The 21,905-nt window shown below is 44.2% G+C and overlaps 2 protein-coding genes across 2 annotated transcripts in view; both read right to left on the reverse strand.

The window, feature by feature from the left end:
- Window positions 1-7,869, reverse strand: part of LOC129845873 (casein kinase II subunit alpha'-like) — a 28,623-nt gene extending 20,754 nt beyond the window's left edge. The window contains exons 1-6 of the mRNA XM_055913796.1: window positions 6,452-7,869; window positions 6,058-6,169; window positions 5,651-5,752; window positions 4,736-4,786; window positions 2,943-3,002; window positions 2,691-2,774 (exon numbers count right to left, since the gene is read on the reverse strand). Of these exons, the coding sequence (XP_055769771.1) occupies window positions 2,691-2,774; window positions 2,943-3,002; window positions 4,736-4,786; window positions 5,651-5,752; window positions 6,058-6,169; window positions 6,452-6,555 (513 nt within the window). The 5' untranslated portion in view covers window positions 6,556-7,869. The remainder of the gene's footprint in view (window positions 1-2,690; window positions 2,775-2,942; window positions 3,003-4,735; window positions 4,787-5,650; window positions 5,753-6,057; window positions 6,170-6,451) is intronic.
- Window positions 7,870-8,014: 145 nt separating this feature from the next.
- Window positions 8,015-15,866, reverse strand: LOC129845872 (zinc finger protein 319-like). Its single transcript, XM_055913794.1, has 2 exons — window positions 15,460-15,866; window positions 8,015-12,834 (listed from the first exon to the last, which is right to left on the reverse strand). The coding sequence occupies exon 2, from the start codon at window positions 12,652-12,654 to the stop codon at window positions 10,852-10,854; it is 1,803 nt and encodes a 600-aa protein (XP_055769769.1). The 5' UTR covers window positions 12,655-12,834; window positions 15,460-15,866; the 3' UTR covers window positions 8,015-10,851.
- Window positions 15,867-21,905: the final 6,039 nt, after the last annotated feature.

The following is a 21,905-nucleotide window of genomic DNA, read 5'->3' on the forward strand; positions in this document are numbered from 1 at the left end:
GGTGTGAGGTGACGATGAAGACTGCCTCCAGCTCACTGCATAGTGGTGTGAGGTGACGATGAAGACTGCCTCCAGCTCACTGCATAGTGGTGTGAGGTGACGATGAAGACTGCCTCCAGCTCACTGCATAGTGGTGTGAGGTGACGATGAAGACTGCCTCCAGCTCACTGCATAGTGGTGTGAGGTGACGATGAAGACTGGCCCCAGTTTACTGCATCGTGGTGTGAGGTGTCGATGAAGACCGCCTCCAGCTCACTGCATAGTGGTGTGAGGTGACGGTGAAGACTGCCTCCAGCTCACTGCATGGTGGTGTGAGGTGACGGTGAAGACTGCCTCCAGCTCACTGCATAGTGGTGTGAGGTGACGGTGAAGACTGCCTCCAGCTCACTGCATAGTGGTGTGAGGTGACGATGAAGACTGCCTCCAGCTCACTGCATAGTGGTGTGACGATGAAGACTGCCTCCAGCTCACTGCATAGTGGTGTGAGGTGACGATGAAGACTGCCTCCAGCTCACTGCATAGTGGTGTGATGAAGACTGCCCCCAGCTCACTGCATAGTGGTGTGAGGTGACGGTGAAGACTGCCTCCAGCTCACTGCATAGTGGTGTGAGGTGACGGTGAAGACTGCCTCCAGCTCACTGCATAGTGGTGTGATGATAAAGACTGCCTCCAGCTCACTGCATAGTGGTGTGAGATGACGATGAAGACCGCCTCCAGCTCACTGCATAGTGGTGTGAGATGACGATGAAGACCGCCTCCAGCTCACTGCATAGTGGTGTGAGGTGACGATGAAGAAGCCTGCCTCCCGTCGCCGTTGGAGATGCTGTCTGACAGACTGTCCCCTCAAAGGCTCTGTATGTGTACGGTGTGATAAGATGCATAACGAATATACTGTACTACACTCACCTATTTAATTCCACTAAATTAACCTATAGACCGATAGGCATGACTAGTTAAATGTGTTTCCATCGACTGGTATTTCCGTCAATTAATAGGCAAAAAAAAAAAGTATTCTTTCGAAATGGGATCTTCTTCTTCTACCGGACAATTGGCCGGTGACAATTATATCAGTTTTTCAACAACAACAAAAATGTAAATTGGCCAAAAGCCGGCTAACGGAAACCCTGTGCTCAACAGTTAAACGGCTAACCGGACTATTTGCATCGACTCCCTTGTTTGCACTTACATTCTTCTACTGGCTCTATGCACACTCACTGGCCTGTAGCCACACACTGCTACTGTATTATCTATCCTGCCTTTTACCCCTAGTTACCCCCTAGTTACCTACATGTACATTTACATTCTTCCACTGGCTCTATGCACACTCACTGGCCTGTAGCCACACACTGCTACTGTATGATCTATCCTGCCTTTACCCCTAGTTACCCCCTAGTTACCCCCTACTTACCACCTAGTTACATACATGTACATTTACATTCTTCCACTGGCTCTATGCACACTCACTGGCCTGTAGCCACACACTGCTACTGTATTATCTATCCTGCCTTTACCCCTAGTTACCCCCTAGTTACCCCCTACTTACCACCTAGTTACATACATGTACATTTACATTCTTCCACTGGCTCTATGCACACTCACTGGCCTGTAGCCACACACTGCTACTGTATTATCTATCCTGCCTTTTACCCCTAGTTACCCCCTAGTTACCTACATGTACATTGCCTTCAGAAAGTATTCCTTTCCCTTGACTTATTTCACATGTTGTTGTGTTACAGCCTGAATTCAACATGAATTACATTATATCACTCATCTACATATCATAGCCAATAACAAAGTGAAGGGGGGGAGGGGGAATGACACTTTTTCAAAATGTATTGAAAATGAAACCGAAATATCTAATTTACATAAGTATATTGGAACCGGTACTCCTTGTATGAAGCCTTGTTCTTGTTATTCTACTCATCTTAAAAAAAATAAAAAATAAATGTTTTAACTCTGCATTGTTGGGAAAGTGCTTGTAAAGTAAGCATATCACGGTAAAGTCTACACCTGTTGTACTCATAACATAAAATGTTCTTTGATTTTTTTGCGGGTCGACTAGTTTTAGTGCTCATCACCGTATTCTCTACCGTAAAGTTGGTTGGTCGTCTCTTGATATCAGGTAGGTTGATACGCTGCTGTGTTTTCATTCATAAAGCCCTTTTACAAACAACTCCCACTGTACCTAACATCATTACTAACCTCTAGACATGACTGGATAAGTCTGGGAAATTCCTTCTGTCTGTACTGAGTCAGGTAAACCAGCTTTTAGTTATTTTTTCACTGTATTTGTGGAACAATATTCAAAATGTGATGTTTTGGTGTCTCTGGGTCAATTCAGGAAGCTGCTTGAGGACATTATGACCGATTAATGTGTTTGTTTTTTAATGACCATGTTTATCATCTGTAAAAGAAACCTTGGTCTCAGTAAGACTCCCTGACAAAAATAAAATATATATATATTTTTTAACCTTGTAGAGAACCAGGACATAAAGAGAATATTGTTTGGGGGCGGGACAACTTCCATCATGTATGAATAGAGGATGTCAGTAAAACCAGAAATCCTGATTAAATCAGGAAATGAAGAAACCCCCAACCCTGACAGAGGGAGAGTGATGTTTCTCCCAGGACTCTCTGGATTGTATCTCAATGAGAATAACTTGTTTAAATAAAGATGATCGTATCGCTACCTTTCTCATCTGGTGGTCGATCATGACGTTGTGTGGTTTGACATCCCTGTGCATGATCCCCATGCTATGGCAGTAGTCCAGAGCCTGTAGGAGACGACACAAAGGACATCACAGTCTAGACGACACAGTCTTTATCTGAAGGCTTGTTTCAGGCCCTCTTGACCCCCCAAAATGTCAATGGAAAGAAATTGAAGCCAAATGATTTGAGAAGTGGGATGCAACAGAGCCAAGCAACCTGCCTGTTTCCCTTACCTTGAGAAGCTCGTACACATAGAAACGAATATCAAAGTCTGTTAACTTCTGGTAAAGCTCCTGTGAATGACATGAAACAAAGGTTCACTACAGTGCATTTGGAAAGTATTCATAGCACTTGACTTTCTCCACATTTTGTTACAGCCTGACTCTAAAATGTATTTAAGAAACAAACTTGTCCTCAACCTAAACATAATACCCCCGTAATGACATACGAAAAAAATTCAGCAAAAAAATGTTTGCAAATTTTTTATTAAAATAAAATCAGAACCTATGCTATCAGACCCGTGGCTATGAGACACAAAATTGAGCTCAGGTGCATCCTGTTTCCATTGATCATCCTTGAGATGTTTCTACAGCTTGATTTGAGTCCACTTGTGGTAAATTCAGTTGATTGGACATGATTTGGAAAGGCACACACCTGTCTATAAAGATCCCACAGTTAACAGTGCACGTCAGAGCAAAAACCAAGCCATGAGATCGAAGGAATTGTCCGTAGAGCTCCGAGACAGGATGGTGTCGAGGCACAGATCTGGGGAATGGTACCAAAACATTTCTGCAGCATTGAAGGTCCCCAAGAACACAGTGGCCTCCATCATTCTTAATTGGAAAAAATTTGGAACCACCAAGACTCTTCCTAGAGCTGGCCGCCCGGCTAAACTGAGCAATCGGGGGAGGAGGGGCTTGGTTAGAGAGGTGACCAAGAACCCGATGGTCACTGACAGAGCTCCAGAGTTCCTCTATGGTGACGGGAGAACCTTCTAGAAGGACAACCATCTATGCAGCACTCCACCAATCAGGCCTTTACAGTAGAGTGGCCAGACAGAAGCCACTCCCCAGTAAAAGGCACATGACAGTTTGCCAAAAGGCACCTAAAGATGAAACCAATATTTAACCGATTGGCCTGAATGCCAAGCGTCACATCTGGAGGAAACCTTGCACCATCCCTACAGCGAGGAATGGTGGTGGCAGCATCATGCTGTGGGGATGTTTTTAAGCAGCAGCGACTGGAAGACTAGTCAGGATCGAGGGAAAGCTGAACAGAGCAAAGTACAGAGAGATCCTTGATGAAAACCTGCTCCAGAGCACTGAGGACCTCAGCCTGGGGCAAAAGTTCACCTTCCAACAGGACAACAACTCAAAGCACACAGCCAAGACAACGCAGGAGTGGCTTCAGGACAAGTCTCAATGTCCTTGAGTGGCCCAGCCAGAGCCCAGACTTGAACCTGATCGAACGTCTCTGTTAAGACCTGAAAATAGCTGTGCAGCAACGCCTCCCATCCAACCTGACAAAGCTAGAGAAGATCTGCAGAGAAGAATGGGAGAAACTCCACTAATACAGGTGTGCCAAGCTTGTAGCATCATACCCAAGAAGACTCAAGGCTGTAATCGCTGCCAAATGTGCTTCAACAAAGTACTGAGTAAAGGGTCTGAATACTTATGTAAATGTGCTAGTTTTTTTTTTTTTTTTTATAAAAAATTCAAAACATTTGTTTTTGCTTTGTCATTATGGGATACTGTGTTCACATTGTATTTTTTTCTTCAAATTAAATCAATTTTAGAAAAATGCTGTAACAAAATGTGGAAAAAGTCAAGGGGTCTGAATACTTTGAATGCACTGTACATTCAAAAATGTTTACAGATTAAAATGTATGTTATATGATAGCAGTATATTTTCATGTCTGTTAACTTTTCAAACAGACAATTACCTTAGAGAGAGAGATCAGTAACTTTACATTATTTTTTTTGTAGTAGTTTCACATGAATGCATGATATTCACCAAACATCAGTACCTTAAAATCTGTGTTATTGATGCACTCAAAGACAAGTGCCGGCGTTCTAGACTGCAGAGAGACAAGATGGGAGAATTCATCCTTGATTATTAAAGAATAAAGAAGACGGCAGAGAGAAAGTTCTATTGTTGAGGACATGGAATCACACATTTCAACAACAGCAGAGCAGCACACCACTAAAGCCAAATAAACTGATGGTAGAGACATTACAATGAAAACAGTCTCACACTCATCTCACTCCTTGCTTGTGGATTTATCACCAACATTGTCCAAATAGCCTTCATCAGGGGGTTCTCTCATGCTAGAGTTTAACTTTGCTGATAGTGGGCTTTGAGAAAAAGTTTGACTTACTATGACTGTGATAGGTGGTTGTCTTACCTAGCTAAGATGAATGCACTAACTGTGATTGGCTCTGGATTAGAGTCTGCTAAATAACTGAAATGTAAATCTGTTAGTCAGCCCCTCACTGTGACGGTGTGGGCTCATTAATTCCCTTTTCGTGGAGGGGAGGTCACACCCCTAAATGCAAATAAACATGCACCCAATGGAGTACTGGGACTGACCAGAGAGACCACAGAAATATAATCTATAGAATGGAGTACTGGGGTTGACCAAAGAGACCACAGAAATATAATCTATAGAATGGAGTACTGGGGCTGACTAGCGAGACCACATAAATGGAATCTATAGAATGGAGTACTGGAGCTGACCAAAGAGACCACAGAAATATAATCTATAGAATGGAGTACTGGGGCTGACTAGCGAGACCACATAAATGGAATCTATAGAACAGGCCAAGTCATTGATGTCATTATGGGAAGACTGGCAGCCATTGCGAGTTTACCAGTGAATTTGTGATTGCTAGAAGCTCTAAGCCCCTTCTAGAGATTATATATTTCTACTAGAGAGACATACCACAGGATCCTTCACTGTGTCCACCAGGCGGATGATGTTGGTTCCACCACGCAGGTTCTCTAGGATTTTAATCTCTCGCTTGATCTTCTTCTTCTTGACAGGCTGAAACAAGAGATCAATCCTTTCCAGACTTAACACAACAAAAAGACCCTCAAAGCCTCAACCAGACAACGTTGTATTCTCCTAGAACCAAACGGAAAACAATTGGACCCAAAAACGGGGTGAAACTTAACTCTACACACTCCATTGGGTGTGTGCACTAATGAACATGACCCTGTTCAACTGAAGCCAATAGAAGGCCAACTGTTTTAAGCAGGGACCACATGCCTAGGTTGAGGAGCCCATTACCTTCATTGTATACACCTACGGAAAAACATTCAAAAACACATAAAATGACAGCAGCTCACCTTGAGGATTTTAACCACCACTTTCTCATTGTTGCTGACGTTGACGGCTTCAAACACCTCGCTGTATTTCCCTCGGCCAAGCTTACGCACCAACTGGTAGTTGTCCTGATTACTGCAGAGAGAAGAACAAGAGAATCGTGAGAAGAGACCAGCGGCGGGAAATGGTAGGAGTACATGCATGCAGGAAGGTTATTATCAGACAGGATTATCTAGAGGGGATAATACACATTTTACAACAGGGTTCTCCTAACTCCTGTCCTGAAGAGCAACTGAGTGATAAACAGACGTTTGATCAAACCCTGTAGGCTTGGAATGAAAGCGTGCACACACAACTCTTCAGAATTAGAGAACCCTAGTAACTAACAGTTAGTAGAATAGCTGCATCCTTCTTTACCTCCAGCTTGGCACGTGTGCATCGTAGTCCCAGTAGTCCCTGGTCTTCTGCGTGTTGACATCGGTGTAGACCCGAGCTTTACTGCTGACCGTAGGAGGGGGCATCGCGAGCTTGGACGCCCGGTGCTGATGGGGCTCACCTTCCACAACAATACTACTCTTCTTGGCGCGAAATTGGAAGGCAGGGCACCGACTTTCGGGGACCCTAGATTTAGTTAACTCCGTGTAAGATGGCTTAACATTGGTTTGGGCTACTTTCGTCCGTAGTTGGTGACCGCAGTCGGCAGCACTTGCTGTGCGGATTGTCAAAGCTACGATGAGCGAGTGCCTGATGCACCTGAACAGCCTGTTTGGCAAGATGCTATGGTGGACCGCCAGTTTCAGGGAGGCGGCAGGAGAAAGGGGAAAGAGGATGAGGTAGACTAACACAACTGGCAATAAGGATTCAATATCGGACAGTTAGCTAGTAACTCAAATCGAGAAATGGTTTAAAAAGCAATTTACGAGGCCGAGAGCTGGGCAAGCTAATTGAATTTGACAGACCCCTCTGGTATAAGCAAGATAAGTTAGCTAGTTAGCCTAGATGCTAACCAGCTAAGTTGGGCCCCCGTGTTCATCACAATACTAACGTAAACGAATACGATAAGCCAACATAAGTACAATATCAAACAGCAAGCTTGAGTGGCGATAATAAGTTAACAATGGTCAGTTGGTTTAGAAAAGACGTGAAATCCGTCTCGCTACATGTACGTTACTGTAGAAATGATTGTCGTTAGCTAGCCTGCTACTGTTAGCTAGCTAGCAGCGCACTCGGGTAGGAAGTCCAGCGACATGCATTTTGGGCTTGCGGTGGCACCCTCTCCAGGGCGCAAAGTTCGAGGAAAATGCCTGAGAATATTACACTTGAAACCGCTGAATATGTTTTTGAGTCTGGCTAATGGGTTTAGCTAAATATTCATTCTAAGAAGACTCCGTCGTTCAAGTCGTAGCTGCTGCGACTCCGTTGCAACAAAAACATCACCCGGAAGTAATCGCCAGTGACCCCTCCAAACGCAACACTGTAGCCACTATTGGAGTCGTCTATGTAGCGGCCCAAAGATCACTACTGTCGCCGTTACTGGCCGCATTCTAACCGACCGGGGTTATTTTGTAGCGGGTTTCGTTTGAAGATATATCACAAATTTCTAACCTAGCAATTGCTTTATTGAAACATAACTATAAATTATTTGACTAAGTAAATGTATATCACCCTTCTGGCAAATATCTAGTGAAAGCCTGAAATACGTACCAAAATAGTCACCTGATCACTCTCAATATTCACATGTAGTTTCCTTTCAGGTTAGGTGTGTTGTAATTCCACCTCGGTACCTAATAATAAAAAAATGTGCACCTTGTGGACAACACTTCCATGTGCATTGACGTATTGTGTTTATGTATGAGACAATTTCCTGTTTTTTGTCAAGAACTTCCTGTTAAGAGGACTAGTAGTACTTTGGCCCTCTCGAGTGTGTGGTAAGTTACTGTCCAGTGTATTTAAGCAGACACAAATACTGTAAAACAATAATATTGTAAGATTCGTTTATTTTGTTAGTGCAGTGTGTATATGAACATGATATACTGTACATATCATTCAAGATTGAATGTAGCCTACACAGATTAAGCCACACAGACTGATGTCATCATCTATATCTCCCAGTTGACAAAGATTGAGGGCAGCAGAGGCAGAAGCACAGACCAGGACATATTTGACCAGCATTGGCATGCAGAAGGCTTAGGCCTGTCGAGCGCATCTAAACCGTGATGCATCGTGGGGAAATTGTGACCGGACCTGCAACTAACATTTGACTAGTTAATTATGATTCAAGGTGATTTGTAGATTAGTCAGTCACACCTTTAAAAAAAAAAAAATGGCTGCAATGTCAAACACGCTCATAGCCTAACTGCAGACACAAGTGCTTGACTACCTCATCATCCCACCCAGTTCAAACATCAACTTCTTCCCAAGTTGCACCCTATTCACTATAGCGTGCATTACTTTTGACCCGAGGCCCTGGTATACTACATAGGGAATAGGGTGCCATTTAGGATGAATCCACCACATGACATTCTCACTCCTAACCTTTCAGTTTCATATCCTCATTCCAAATACACATTGTGAGCATATGTTATTTTTTTCTAGTTTTTTTTTTTAAATACACTATCATAAAACAATATAAAAAAAAACATAATGTATAAACTTGCATACATAATCACATACTTTTTATTCCTTCTTCTCCACCTCAACATTTAGACTTACTAACATAAAAGTCCTTGCACAGCTATTTCAGGGGCAACTGAGGAACAATTTGTGCAATTGGGACTCTAACTTGGCTGGGTTTACATGAAGACCTCGTAGGCACAAACCGAGGCCAACGTGTCCAAATGGAAGTCATGATAAAGAGATTGATTGGGGGTTTTTAATCACATGATAACTGCTAGGTGAAGCGATAACACTTTGAAATCCAGATGTAGACATTACTGGTTTAAACAAAACCACTGGGCCGTTGTCTTATGACCAACTGTCTGCTCTGTCGGTTGAGGGACGAGAGTTGTGTAGGAGGGATGCCACCTGTCGGAGGACAAAGCCACTGGGCCGTTGTCTTTACGACTAACTGTCTGCTCTGTCGGTTGAGGGACGAGCGTTGTGTAGGAGTGATGCCACCTGTCGGAGGACAAAGCCACTGGACCGGAGTATGTCCTCCACACCTCTTTTGCTTAAATACAACACAAACAATCTCAACTGGGTAGAAAAGCAGGTAGCAGAATCAGTTCTTCAACACATTTAACTTCTACCACCAAGTTTGTTAACATGTTAGAATGTAATATTTATGTACAAACAGTACATATAGGATTCAGAGGTTGTGTGAGCATCATTCCCTGTGTACATTTTATTTAACTAGGCAAGTCAGTTAAGAACAAATTCTTATTTACAAATGACGGCCTACTCCGGCCAAACGCGGACGATGCTGGGTCAATTGTGCGCCGCCCCCTATGGGACTCTCAATCATGGCCGGTTGTGATACAGCCTGGAATCGGACCAGGGTCTGTAGCGACGCCTCTAGCACTGAGATGCAGTGGCCACTCGGGAGCCCCCCACGTTGACAGAGAGATATGGTATGTGTTTCTTTCTATGACATAGGGAGCCAAAGTAGTCCAGAATGTGGGGAAATATTCCCATTGACACATACTACAGTAGTTGCTGTTCATTATAGTACAGAGATGCCACAGTTTATCTACCACAGATTTACAAAGAGGACACAAGATATAACTTGTCACATTTTTTTTTCATTTTTTAAGCAAACCTAAGCTACTACAGTACAACAGTGATGCTAAATATAAACGTATTTCACAATTATAAACTGGGTGGTTCGAACCCTGAATGCTGATTGGCTGACAGCCGTGGTATACTACAGGTATAACAAAACATGTATTTGAACTGCTCTAATTACATTGATAACCAGTTTATAAAAGGCACCTCAAGGGGGTTGTGGTATATGGGCAATATATCACAGCTAAGGGCTCCGCATCGCATCATGCATAAGAACAGCCCTTAGCCGTGGTATATTGGCCATATACCACAACCCCTCGGGCCATATTGCTTAAATATACTCATGCAGAAACGTATATTTAAGTCTGAGGGGTGGGGCTTATTGGGTATTACTAACAGCCAACCAGAGGGTTAAGGGGGAGTTCAACGCGTAGTGTGGCTAAAACTTGAACCAAACCACAGCAAAGAAATTATATGACCATAAAGGAGTCAGAGAATAAGACTCTCCCTCCCAACAATTTCCTTAAACATTTAATTTCTCACCATTTAAAAAAAAAAAATAGCAACTCTTAAGTATTTGATGTTACAAACATGAATACATTTCCAATGACTTTTCAGATTCGAACATCCTTTTCAAGTTGCATTTTTCCTGCATCCAACAAGGTGACCACAGTTGATCTGGGTCATGGGTGGTTGATGTACTGTTTTCAGTTGATCTGGGTCATGGGTAGTTGATGTACTGTTTTCAGTTGATCTGGGTCATGGGTAGTTGATGTACTGTTTTCAGTTGATCTGGGTGATGGGTAGTTGGAAGTGACTAATGAAGGGCAGAACATGGTCATGATTACCTTGGTGCGAGGAAGAAGGTGTCAATAATAACTTCATGGTTAGGATTAAGCAGAGTTTTACCATTGTTTATGCAAGGGGGGGGGGGGGGGGGGGGTTATGTGGGTGTGTAAATAAATGTAAATAATGAATGTGTGGTTATATACAAATAAGGTGTCAGGAAGAGTGTTGCTGTATGCCTGGCGGGCAACGTTCCATGTCACCGTGTGTGTTCACACTGTACAGACGCTCAACAGCAGCAGACCTGCTCACTGTATACATGGGGCTGCAGGATAACCACCTCCTTCTGCAGTGTGCTGGACCGTGTGCTCCTGGAGGGCTCCCAGGTTCACAAAACGCTCCCCGCACCACACGCACTTAAACTGGGCTTCCCGCGAGTGCACCGCCTGGTGCTTCACCAGGTGTTCCCGCTGTTTGAAGCTCTTGTCGCAGCTGGAGCACTTGTACGGCTTCTCTCCGGTGTGAACGCGGCGGTGACGTTGCAGCTCCGAGGAATACTTGAAGCGCTTTTCGCAGTCGGGGCACTTCAGGGGCTTCTCCCGGGACGGGTCGCAGCGGTGCGTCACGAACTCAGACGGCGACAGGAAGCGTCGGTTGCACAGGGAGCACTTCAGCGGCTTCTCCTGACAGCTGGAGTTCTGGTGGCGCTGGAGCGTCGACTTCTTCTTGTAGCCTTTGCCACACACGTCACACTTGTAGGGCTTCTCCACCGCCGGCCTGGCCGCGGTCACGGAGCCAGACGCCGACCCTGAGCCGGTGCATTTGTGCCGGAGCAGTTCACCGGATTGGCTGAAGCCTTTCTGGCAGGAAGCACACTTGAACAGGCTCTCCATGCCATGGACGTGCTGGTGGTACAGCAGGTGGGAGGGCTGCAGGAAACCCTTGTCACATAGGTTACACTTAAAAGGCCGGTCGGCTGGGTTCTTGTGAGTGCGGCGGTGACGAACGAGGGCGTACTGCTGCTTGAAGCTCATCTGGCACTCCTCGCACTGGAACGGACGTTCCTCTGAGTGCGTGCGTTCGTGCTGCCGCAGATCCGAAGGCCGCTTGAAGCCCTTCCCACACGAGCCGCAGCGGAACGGCCTGTCCAAGGTCACTGTGGGCTGGCACTGGTGGTGCAGGAGCTCTGACGACTCCTTGAAGTGCATCTCGCACAAATTGCACTTAAACAGGTGCTCGCCGGAGTGGGCGTACATGTGGCGCACGAGGTGTGAGCGGTGCTTGAAGCATTTTTCACAGACAGCACACTTGTAGGGCCGCTCTGAGCTGTGGGTGCGCTGGTGGTGGGCCAGGTGAGAGGACTGGCTGAAGCTCTTGTCACAGGTGTCACACTTGTAGGGCTTTTCTCCCGTGTGCACCCGCTCGTGTCGCGACAGCTCAGACAGATGCCGAAAGCCCTTGTGGCACACTGAGCACTTGTAGGGCCTGTCTGGTCCCGAAGCCTCAAACGCCGTAGGGGCGGAGGCTCCGCACGCTGCCCCGCCACTGGAGGCCTCGCCGGTGGACGGGTTGGCAGCGGAGGAGGTGGGGGTGTTGTTGCCAGAGCCCGGGCGGTAGGTCTTCTCACAGATGGAACACTTCATGGGGTTGTTGCCGTTGTTGTGGGCGTTGTGGTGCTGTGCCAGCGAGGTGAGCAAAGAGAAACCCATCTTACACACGCCACACACAAACGGCTTCTGCTCCACCTGTACACACTGATGCTCCAGCAGATCAGTGGCCTGGCAGAAGATCTTCATACACTGGGTACACTGGAACGACCGATCCCCGGTCCCCATACACTGGTGCTCATGTGGATTAGCTAGGTGGGATATGTCATGGCCGCAGGCCCCGCACTTGTGCCCTCCCTCGCCCCCTACCTGTAGGGAAGGCTGCTGGGCGGGTACGGCATGCTGCTGGCCGTGCTGGGGCTGCTGCTGGAGGGAGGCCACATCCGGCTGGAGGACGATCCCGTACACGGCACAGCCCAGAGCGCTGTCGGAGCCCGGGGGGAGGTTATGCACCACGGTGGGTGGGGGGGCCACTGCGTGCTGCTGCTGCCACGCCTCAGTCATCCTGCTGCTTCGCACGTATTGATGCAGTTTTGACTGTGTGAGGGGAGGCCCAAGAGTATGGAGGCAGGTTTTGGTCGGGCTGGCGATGTCCAACAGGGATGTTTTCTACCGGCTCTTAACAACGTCTGTTATCAATAGGTGATACACCTCTGGTCGTCCACTAGTAGAAGGGCAGAAACCCTACAGAGGGAAAGACAGAGGGGGTATATGAACATGATGCAAATGTAGCCGATACATATTTTATGCAATGGATCCATGTATGTTTTCTTTATTTAACCTTTTATTTACCTATGAAAGTCAGTTAAGAACAAATTCTTATTGACAATGAAAGCCTACACCGGCCAATCCAGTACGACGCTGGGCCAATTGGTCGCAGCCCTATGGGACTCTGAATCACGGCCGGTTGTGATACAGCCTAGAATCGAACCAGGGTGTCTGTAGTGACGCCTCTAGCGCTGAGATGCAGTGCCTCAGACCGCTGCGCCACTCGGGAGCCCATGTGCATTGTTTTTAACTGCAAATCTATGGTATTACCAAATCTATGGTATTACCAAATCAATGGTATTACCAAATCAATGGTATTACCAAATCTATGGTATTACCAAATCTATGGTATTACCAAATCTATGGTATTACCAAATCTATGGTATTACCAAATCTATGGTATTACCAAATCAATGGTATTACCAAATTTATGGTATTACCAAATTTATGGTATTACCAAATCAATGGTATTACCAAATCAATGGTATTACCAAATCAATGGTATTACCAAATCAATGGTATTACCAAATCAATGGTATTACCAAATCAATGGTATTAATACTCTCAAAACAACTGGCATTCTACTGTGTTTTAGGATTTTATACATTTCGAGATGGACATAGGCTAACAGCTTTTAAAACCAGATAATGTGATTCAACCCCCTAAAAAATGTGATCATTACACTGGTAGTTACAGGTGTCTATACAAAACGTCACCAGAGATTTTAACTAAACTGATATTGGCGTTACCACCTTCGTCCTCCATTAGTAGTAAATGTTTGTGTCCAGGTGCAGGGGGCCCGTTTAAATTTAGATAATGCTCCGTTATTAAAATAAATCGTTTTTCTACATGAAGTAATCCAACAATGTGTACGCCGCCATGTTGTCTATTTCAAGTCTTCTCTCATTGATCGAGACAGGTGTTTGTCATCATGACATGCGACACCACCTGTCTCAATCAACGAGAGAAGATTTTAAAAAGACAACATGGCGTGTGTACACATTGTTGGATTACTTCAAGGAGCCAAAAAAAGTATTTATTTTAACAATGGAGCATTTTCTAGATTCAAACGGACATGGTCCTTCCTGTTACCACGAATCGACGTCGACAGTCACCCAAGTCATAGACTGTTCTCTCTGCTACCGCAGGGCAAGCGGTACCGGGGCACCAAGTCCAGGTCCAAAAGGCTCCTTAACAGCTTCTACCCCCAAGCCATAAGACTGCTGAACAATTAATCAAATGGCCACCCTGACTATTTACATAGTTTATTTACATTGTTTTAATACAGCTGCTACTCACTCTTTATTATCTATGCATAGTCACCTCACCCCTACCTACATGTACACTGCTGCTACTCACTCTTTATTATCTATGCATAGTCACTTTACCCCTACCTACATGTACAAATTACCTCGACTAACCGGTACCCTGCACATTGACTCGGTACCAGTACCCCCTGCATATAGCATTTACATTACATTTAAGTCATTTAGCAGACGCTCTTATCCAGAGCCACGTTATTGTCACGCAATCTTAGTGTTGCTTTTTATTCTTTTATTTATTTAGAAAATATTTTCTTAATTCTATTTCTTTAACTGCATTGTCGAGTGCTTAAGTGCTTATAAGTAAACATTTCACGGTAAGATCTACACCTGTTGTATTCGGCGCATGTGACAAATACAATTTCATTTGATAGTATCGCCAGGTTAGTTGATAAATCTGACTTTTGTATACCCACACCTGTAACTACCATTATAATGGTATTTTTTGTTGTTGAGTTAAATCACATTATCTGGTGTTACCATATGTAACTACATAAAGGCGAGATGAGAGGAGATTGCGGCAGATTGTTGGTGGTTTGTTTTGAGTTATTTTTACATATGTACAACATCATCCTTCTTCGAATAGCAACAACATCACTACAACAGTTACCTGTATAGCTAACTAGAGATGCTGAGACAAGGTCCAGTTACTAAAATGACACCGAGCTACATTTTCTCCCATTTAAAAGTGCAGTACATAATGCAGCTATACAAGTGACCTATTAAAATGATGCCAAATTATAACTGGGTGCAAGATGATAAACTAACGTTAGCTAGCTGGATAATAATTGGTACGCAGCCACATATTTATTAGATACATAGCATTAGCTAGCGCTAAGCAAGTTACGTGGGTTAGCAATGGCTAGTCGGTTTGCAAAAGCAGATTTCTAATCTCAAAAGATTTCCTCGAAATCAGATTGCATTACCTAGCTAATATCTAGGCCTATAACGTCGCCGGCAACGAGCAACACAGCTGTTGTTAGCTAACGTTACTGCCTGCCTGAGAAAAGACTAACCAGATGGCTAGCTACCTAGCTAGCTATTTCAGAATAAAAAATGGAAACGTCGAGGCCCCATCGATGGTCTCCGATTCTTCTAGCCCCCGACCTAGGCCGCCCTACGCGAGCTATTCACTCCCTTTTACAAAAAGCTGCGTAATACATGTTCATGCAATCATAAATACAACATAACAAATAAGTAAACACGGTTGACAGCTTACATTTCGGTATGGCTCTCAGTCATTGAGTCAGCCTCTTCCTCTGGAGCCAGGACAGGAGTCGACCTTCGATAAATATTTGGCTACGGCTAGCGGAGGACCGTGGCGAGATGAGAGCGGAACGCCATCCACTAATAATGTACACCGGAAATCTCCACAGCCTGCATAGCTGCATCACTCTCCAGGGTGTAGATTAAAATGTTAAAGCTAGATTTTCCCCGTTCTGTATCATGATGCAATGTTGTCCTTAGTTTTCAGTCATCCAACCGTTCTACTTCAATTTGGTATAACTTTGGTGTATAATTTTAACCCTCCTGCTGTGTTCCGGTCGAATTGGACGGATTTACAAGTTTCCTCTCTGAAAAATGTAGTTCATTTAATCTGATTGTCATAAGGTTCCAGGACTTTGTCCACACAGGGCATCTGAACACACACAATACATTTTGATGATTTTCATTACATTTGGGGTGTTTTATTTAGCTTTTGTACAAATCAAATCAAATTTATTAGTCACATACACATGGTTAGCAGATGTTAATGCGAGTGTAGCGAAATGCTTGTGCTTCTAGTTCCGACAATGCAGTAATAACAACAAGTAATCTAACCTAACAATTCCACAACTACTACCTTATACACGCAAGTGTAAAGGGATAAAGAATATGTACATAAAGATATATGAATGAGTGATGGTACAGACGGCATAGGCAAGATGCAGTAGATGGTATAGAGTACGGTATATACCTATGAGATGAGTACTGTAGGGTATGTAAACATAAAGTGGTATAGTTTAAAGTGGCTAGTGGTCCATGTATTACATAAGATGGCAAGATGCAGTAGATGATATAGAGTACAGTATATACATATACATAAGAGATGTGTAATGTAGGGTATGTAAACATTATATTATATTAAGTGGCATTGTTTAAAGTGGCTGGTGGTACATTTTTACATAATTTCCATCAATTCCCATTTTTAAGGTGGCTGGAGCTGAGTCAGTTTGTTGGCAGCGGCCGCTAAATGTTAGTGGTGGCTGTTTAACAGTCTGATGGCCTTGAGATAGAAGCTGTTTTTCAGTCTCTCGGTCCCTGCTTGGATGCACCTGTACTGACCTCGCCTTCTGGATGATAGCGGGGTGAACAGGTAGTGGCTTGGGTGGTTTTTGTCCTTGATGATCTTTATGGCCTTCCTGTGACATCGGGTGGTGTAGGTGTCCTGGAGGGCAGGTAGTTTGCCCCGGGTGATGCGTTCTGCCGACCTCACTACCCTCTGGAGAGCCTTACGGTTGTGTGCGGAGCAGTTGCCGTACCAGGCGGTGATACAGCCCGACAGGATGCTCTCGATTGTGCATCTGTAGAAGTTTGTGAGTGCTTTTGGTGACAAGCCGAATTTCTTCAGCCTCCTGAGGTTGAAGAGGCGCTGCTGCGCCTTCTTCACAACGCTGTCTGTGTGGGTGGACCAATTCAGTTTGTCCGTGATGTGTACACCGAGGAACTTAAAACTTTCCACCTTCTCCACTACTGACCCGTCGATGTGGATAGGGGGGAGCTCCCTCTGCTGTTTCCTGAAGTCCACAATCATCTCCTTTGTTTTGTTGACGTTGAGTGTGAGGTTATTTTCCTGACACCACACTCCGAGGGCCCTCACCTCCTCCCTGTAGGCCGTCTCGTCGTTGTTGGTAATCAAGCCTACCACTGTAGTGTCGTCCAAAAATGACCGGTCATTAGAAATGAATGGGTGAGACTACAATTAGTGTGTAAAATTGAGTTCAGGCACATGCCCATTCATCAGATGGACACACTTCCTCTCCCAGATCCCCACATTCATGTTTGTTTGAACACACACACACACACCTCACTACCCTTCTTGGCTTCCATGGCAACCCCTACGGGAACCTTTCCCCAATAGAATCTTTCCCCCACAGGAAACACACCTGTTGGCATTCTCACAAACAATCGTATTTCAATAATATATAGAACTTTTCTCGCAGCTCTGGTATATAAAGCTTTTTTGAGGCCTTGCTCACAATTCATTCTGTGGCAGCACAATGACCAAAACAATATATTGTATGTGAGGCTCAAGATCATATCTTTGATGATGACACTAGTGATGAGTAGAGAGTCCTTGTTAAACTTTGACACAAAATAGTCTGTAATAAATAGCACAATATGTTTCATCTGAGTATTTGTTATAGTCAAAATAATCCATACATTATGCTTTTTTTTAACTCAAAAACAAGTTGTATGAGCTCAGGTCAATGAGGCCTACAGGCCATAAATAGCAAATAGAAGTTCAAAACTTATGTTCACGAGAACTTAAGTTGATAAAAGGTTCTAACCCAACATTAGGTGATAATATATCTAATATTATGGATTTATAATCGGCTATAATGGGGCGGTCATTTTGGACCCGGAACATAGAATGAATGAACATGAAGCGAACACAACAGGAGGGTTAATGCATTGTAAAGCCAAATTCTATATCCGTTACTATGTGAAGCACTATGAACATTGGATACACACTAGGCTACTGTAGCTGTAATCAGAATATGTACAGATTGATGAACATTTCATTTTCCTGGATGAATGGGGGTGGAGGTTAGTTTAATGTGACTGATTGAGTTTTAATGTTCTCTGATCTGAGTCATCAGAGCCACAATGAATATATTACTTCAAGTAATCTTGTAAAAGATTATAAAGGCTGCAACACAAATAAAATAAAGGTTAAGTATATAGTATGTCAGGTACAGTACAGTTACACACTGCACACGTTTACATAGTACTTACAATCAGCTGTGTGTATTTACAAGGAAATTGACATGCAGGCAACATTGAGAAAAATGTAAATGTCCCCTCACTGGCTTTAGAGACTTGGGCGTGCGCAGTACGTAGGGACGGCAAACGTTCAGCCTAATGCACAGACACTACGGAGGCGTGTGTCTAGAGCGCCTGGGTACATTGTAATTGTAGGAGCGTTTTGAAACTCTTAATGGTTAAATTAGTGAGACATAGATCTCGTTGTTTCAATAGTTTGAGTGGGCAACATATACTATCATCTTAAAATGACATGTTGAATTATTTATCAATATTAAATGATTGTATATTGCGCTAATGTCCCTGATGTGGCCAGTTTGTGTTACTACCTTACACAAGCTTGTTTTTTCTCAAATATATATATATTTTATATATATATATATATATATATATATATATATATATATATATATATATATATATATATATATATATATATATATATATTGCAGATAAACCAGTATACAAACAGACAATGATAACATACACTAGGGGGTACAACAAATTACAGTTTATACAAAGACCTTAAAAGGAACACACATATTGATTGTTTTAACAGATTTCTTATTAGAAGAATGTTAAAAAAAAAAATTATTTGACCTTTATTTAACCAGGTAGGCTAGTTGAGAACAAGTTCTCCTTTACAACTGCGACCTGGACAAGATAAAGCAAAGCAGTTCGACACATAGTTACACATGGAATAAACAAACATTGTCAAATCAAATGTATTTTATATAGCCCTTCTTACATCAGCTGATATATCAAATTGCTGTACAGAAACCCAGCCTAAAACCCCAAACAAGGCAGGTGGCTAGGAAAAACTCCCTAGAAAGGCCAAAACCTAGGAAGAAACCTAGAGAGGAACCAGGCTATGAGGGGTGGCCAGTCCTCTTCTGGCTGTGCCGGGTGGAGATTATAACAGAACACGGCCAAGATGTTCAAATGTTCATAAATGACCAGCATGGTCAAATAATAATAATCACAGTAGTTGTCGAGGGTGCAACTGTAACGGCTGATTGCCTCCTCTTCGTCTGAAGAGGTGTAGCAGGGATCAGACCAAGACGCAGAGTGGTAAGTGTCAATGTTTTAATATAATCCACTGAACACGACAAAAAAATACAAAATAACAAAGTAACCTAACCGAAACAGTCCCGTGTGGCATGAACACAGACACAGGAAACAAACACCCACAAACCAACAGTGAAAACAGGCAACCTAAATATGGTTCCCAATCAGAGACAATGCAAAACACCTGTCTCTGATTGAGAACCATATCAGGCCAATTGACAAACCTAAACATAGAACCACATAACATAGACTGCCCAACCCAACTCACGCCCTGACCATACTAACTAAAGACAAAACAAAGGAAAATAAAGGTCAGAACGTGACAGCAACAAGTCAACACCTCAGGAGTAAATGTCAGTTGGCATTTTCATGGCCGATCATTGAGAGTATCTCTACCGCGGTCTCTAGAGAGTTGAAAACAGCAGGTCTGGGACAGGTAGCACGTCCGGTGAACAGGTCAGGGTTCCATAGCCGCAGGCAGAACAGTCAACAATACAGTACAAAAAGTCTATATACAGTGTGTGCAAATGAGGTAAGATAAGGGAGGTAAGGCAATAAATAGGCCATGGTGGCAAAGTAATTACAATATACCAATTAAACACTGGAGTGATAGATGTGCAGAAGATGAATGTGCAAGTAGCGATACTGGGGTGCAAAGGAGCAAGATAAATAAATACAGTATGGGGATGAGGTAGTTGGATGGGCTATTTACAGATGGGCTATGTACAGGTGCAGTGATCTATGAGCTTCCCTGACAGCTGGTGCTTAAAGCTAATGAGGGAGATATGAGTCTCCAGCGTCTGTGATTTTTGCAGTTCGTTCCAGTCATTGGCAGCAGATAACTGGAAGGAAAGGCGGCCAAATGAGGAATTGGCTTTGGGGTGACCAGTGAGAAATACCTGCTAGAGCGCGTGCTACGGGTGGGTGCTGCTATGTTGACAAGTGAGCTGAGATAAGGCGGGGCTTTACCTAGCAAAGACTTGTAGATGACCTGGAGCCAGTGAGTTTGGCGACGAGTATGAAGCTAGGGCGTACAGGTCGCAGTGGTGGGTAGTATATGGGGCTTTGGTGACAAAATGGATGGCACTGTGATAGACTGCATCCAATTTGTTGAGTAGAGTTTTGGAGGCTAATTTGTAAATCACATCGCCGAAGTCGAGGATCGGTAGGATGGTCAGTTTAACGAGGGTATGTTTGGCAGCATGAGTGAAGGATGCTTTGTTGCGAAATAGGAAGCCGATTCTAGATGTAAGTTTGGATTGGAGATGTTTAATATGAGTCTGGAAGGAGAGTTTACAGTCTAACCAGACACCTAGGTATTTGTAGTTGTCCACATATTCTAAGTCAGAACCGTCCAGAGTAGTGATGCTGGACGGGCGGGCAGGTGGGGGCAGTGATCGGTTGAAGAGCATGCATTTCGTTTTTCTTGCATTTAAGAGCAGTTGGAGACCACGGAAGGAGAGTTGTATGGCATTGAAGCTCGTCTGGAGGTTAGTTAACACAGTGTCCAAAGAAGGGCCAGAAGTATACAGAATGGTGTCGTCTGCGTAGATGGGGATCAGAGAATCACCAGCAGCAAGAGCGACATCATTGATGTATACAGAGAAGAGAGTCGGCCCGAGAATTGAACATTGTGGCACCCCCATAGAGACTGCCAGAGGTCCGGACAACAGGCCCTCCGATTTGACACACTGAACTATATCAGAGAAGTAGTTGGTGAACCAGGCGAGGCAGTCATTTGAGAAACCAAGGCTGTTGAGTCTGCCGATAAGAATGTGGTGATTGACAGAGTCGAAAGCCTTGGCCAGGTCAATGAATACAGCTGCACAGTAATGTCTCTTATCGATGGCGGTTATGATATCGTTTAGGACCTTGAGCGTGGCAGAGGTGCACCCATGACCAGCTCTGAAACCAGATTGCATCGCGGAGAAGGTACGGTGGGATTCGAAATGGTCGGTAATCTGTTTGTTAACTTGGCTTTCGAAGACCTTAGAAAGGCAGGGTAGGTCTGTAGCAGTTTGGGTCTAGAGTGTCTCCCCCTTTGAAGAGGGGGATGATCGCGGCAGCTTTCCAATCTTTGGGAATCTCCGACGATACGAAAGAGAGATTGAACAGGCTAGTAATAGGGGTTGGAACAATTTCGGCAGATAACTTTAGAAAGAGAGGGTCCAGATTGTATAGCCCGGCTGATTTGTAGGGGTCCAGATTTTGCAACTCTTTCAGAACATCAGCTATCTGGATTTGGGTGAAGGAGAAATGGGGGAGGCTTGGGCGAGTTGCTGTTGGGGGGGTGCAGGGCAGTTGACCGGGGTAGGGGTAGCCAGATGGAAAACATGGCCAACCATAGAAAAAATGCTTATTGAAATTCTCAATTATAGTGGATTTATCGGTGGTGACAGTGTTTCCTAGCCTCAGAGCAGTGGGCAGCTGGGAGGTGGTGACAGTGTTTCCTAGCCTCAGAGCAGTGGGCAGCTGGTGACAGTGGCTCCTAGCCTCAGTGCAGTGGGCAGCTGGGAGGAGGTGACAGTGTTTCCTAGCCTCAGTACAGTGGGCAGCTGGGAGGTGGTGACA

This window comes from Salvelinus fontinalis, unplaced genomic scaffold, assembly GCF_029448725.1.
Source record: "Salvelinus fontinalis isolate EN_2023a unplaced genomic scaffold, ASM2944872v1 scaffold_0394, whole genome shotgun sequence".
Lineage (NCBI taxonomy): Eukaryota > Metazoa > Chordata > Actinopteri > Salmoniformes > Salmonidae > Salvelinus > Salvelinus fontinalis.

What these genes read in the sequence shown, in the direction of transcription:
- LOC129845872 (XM_055913794.1), bottom strand. Translation starts at nt 12,654, where the DNA reads ATGACTGAGGCGTGGCAGCAGCAGCACGCAGTGGCCCCCCCACCCACC.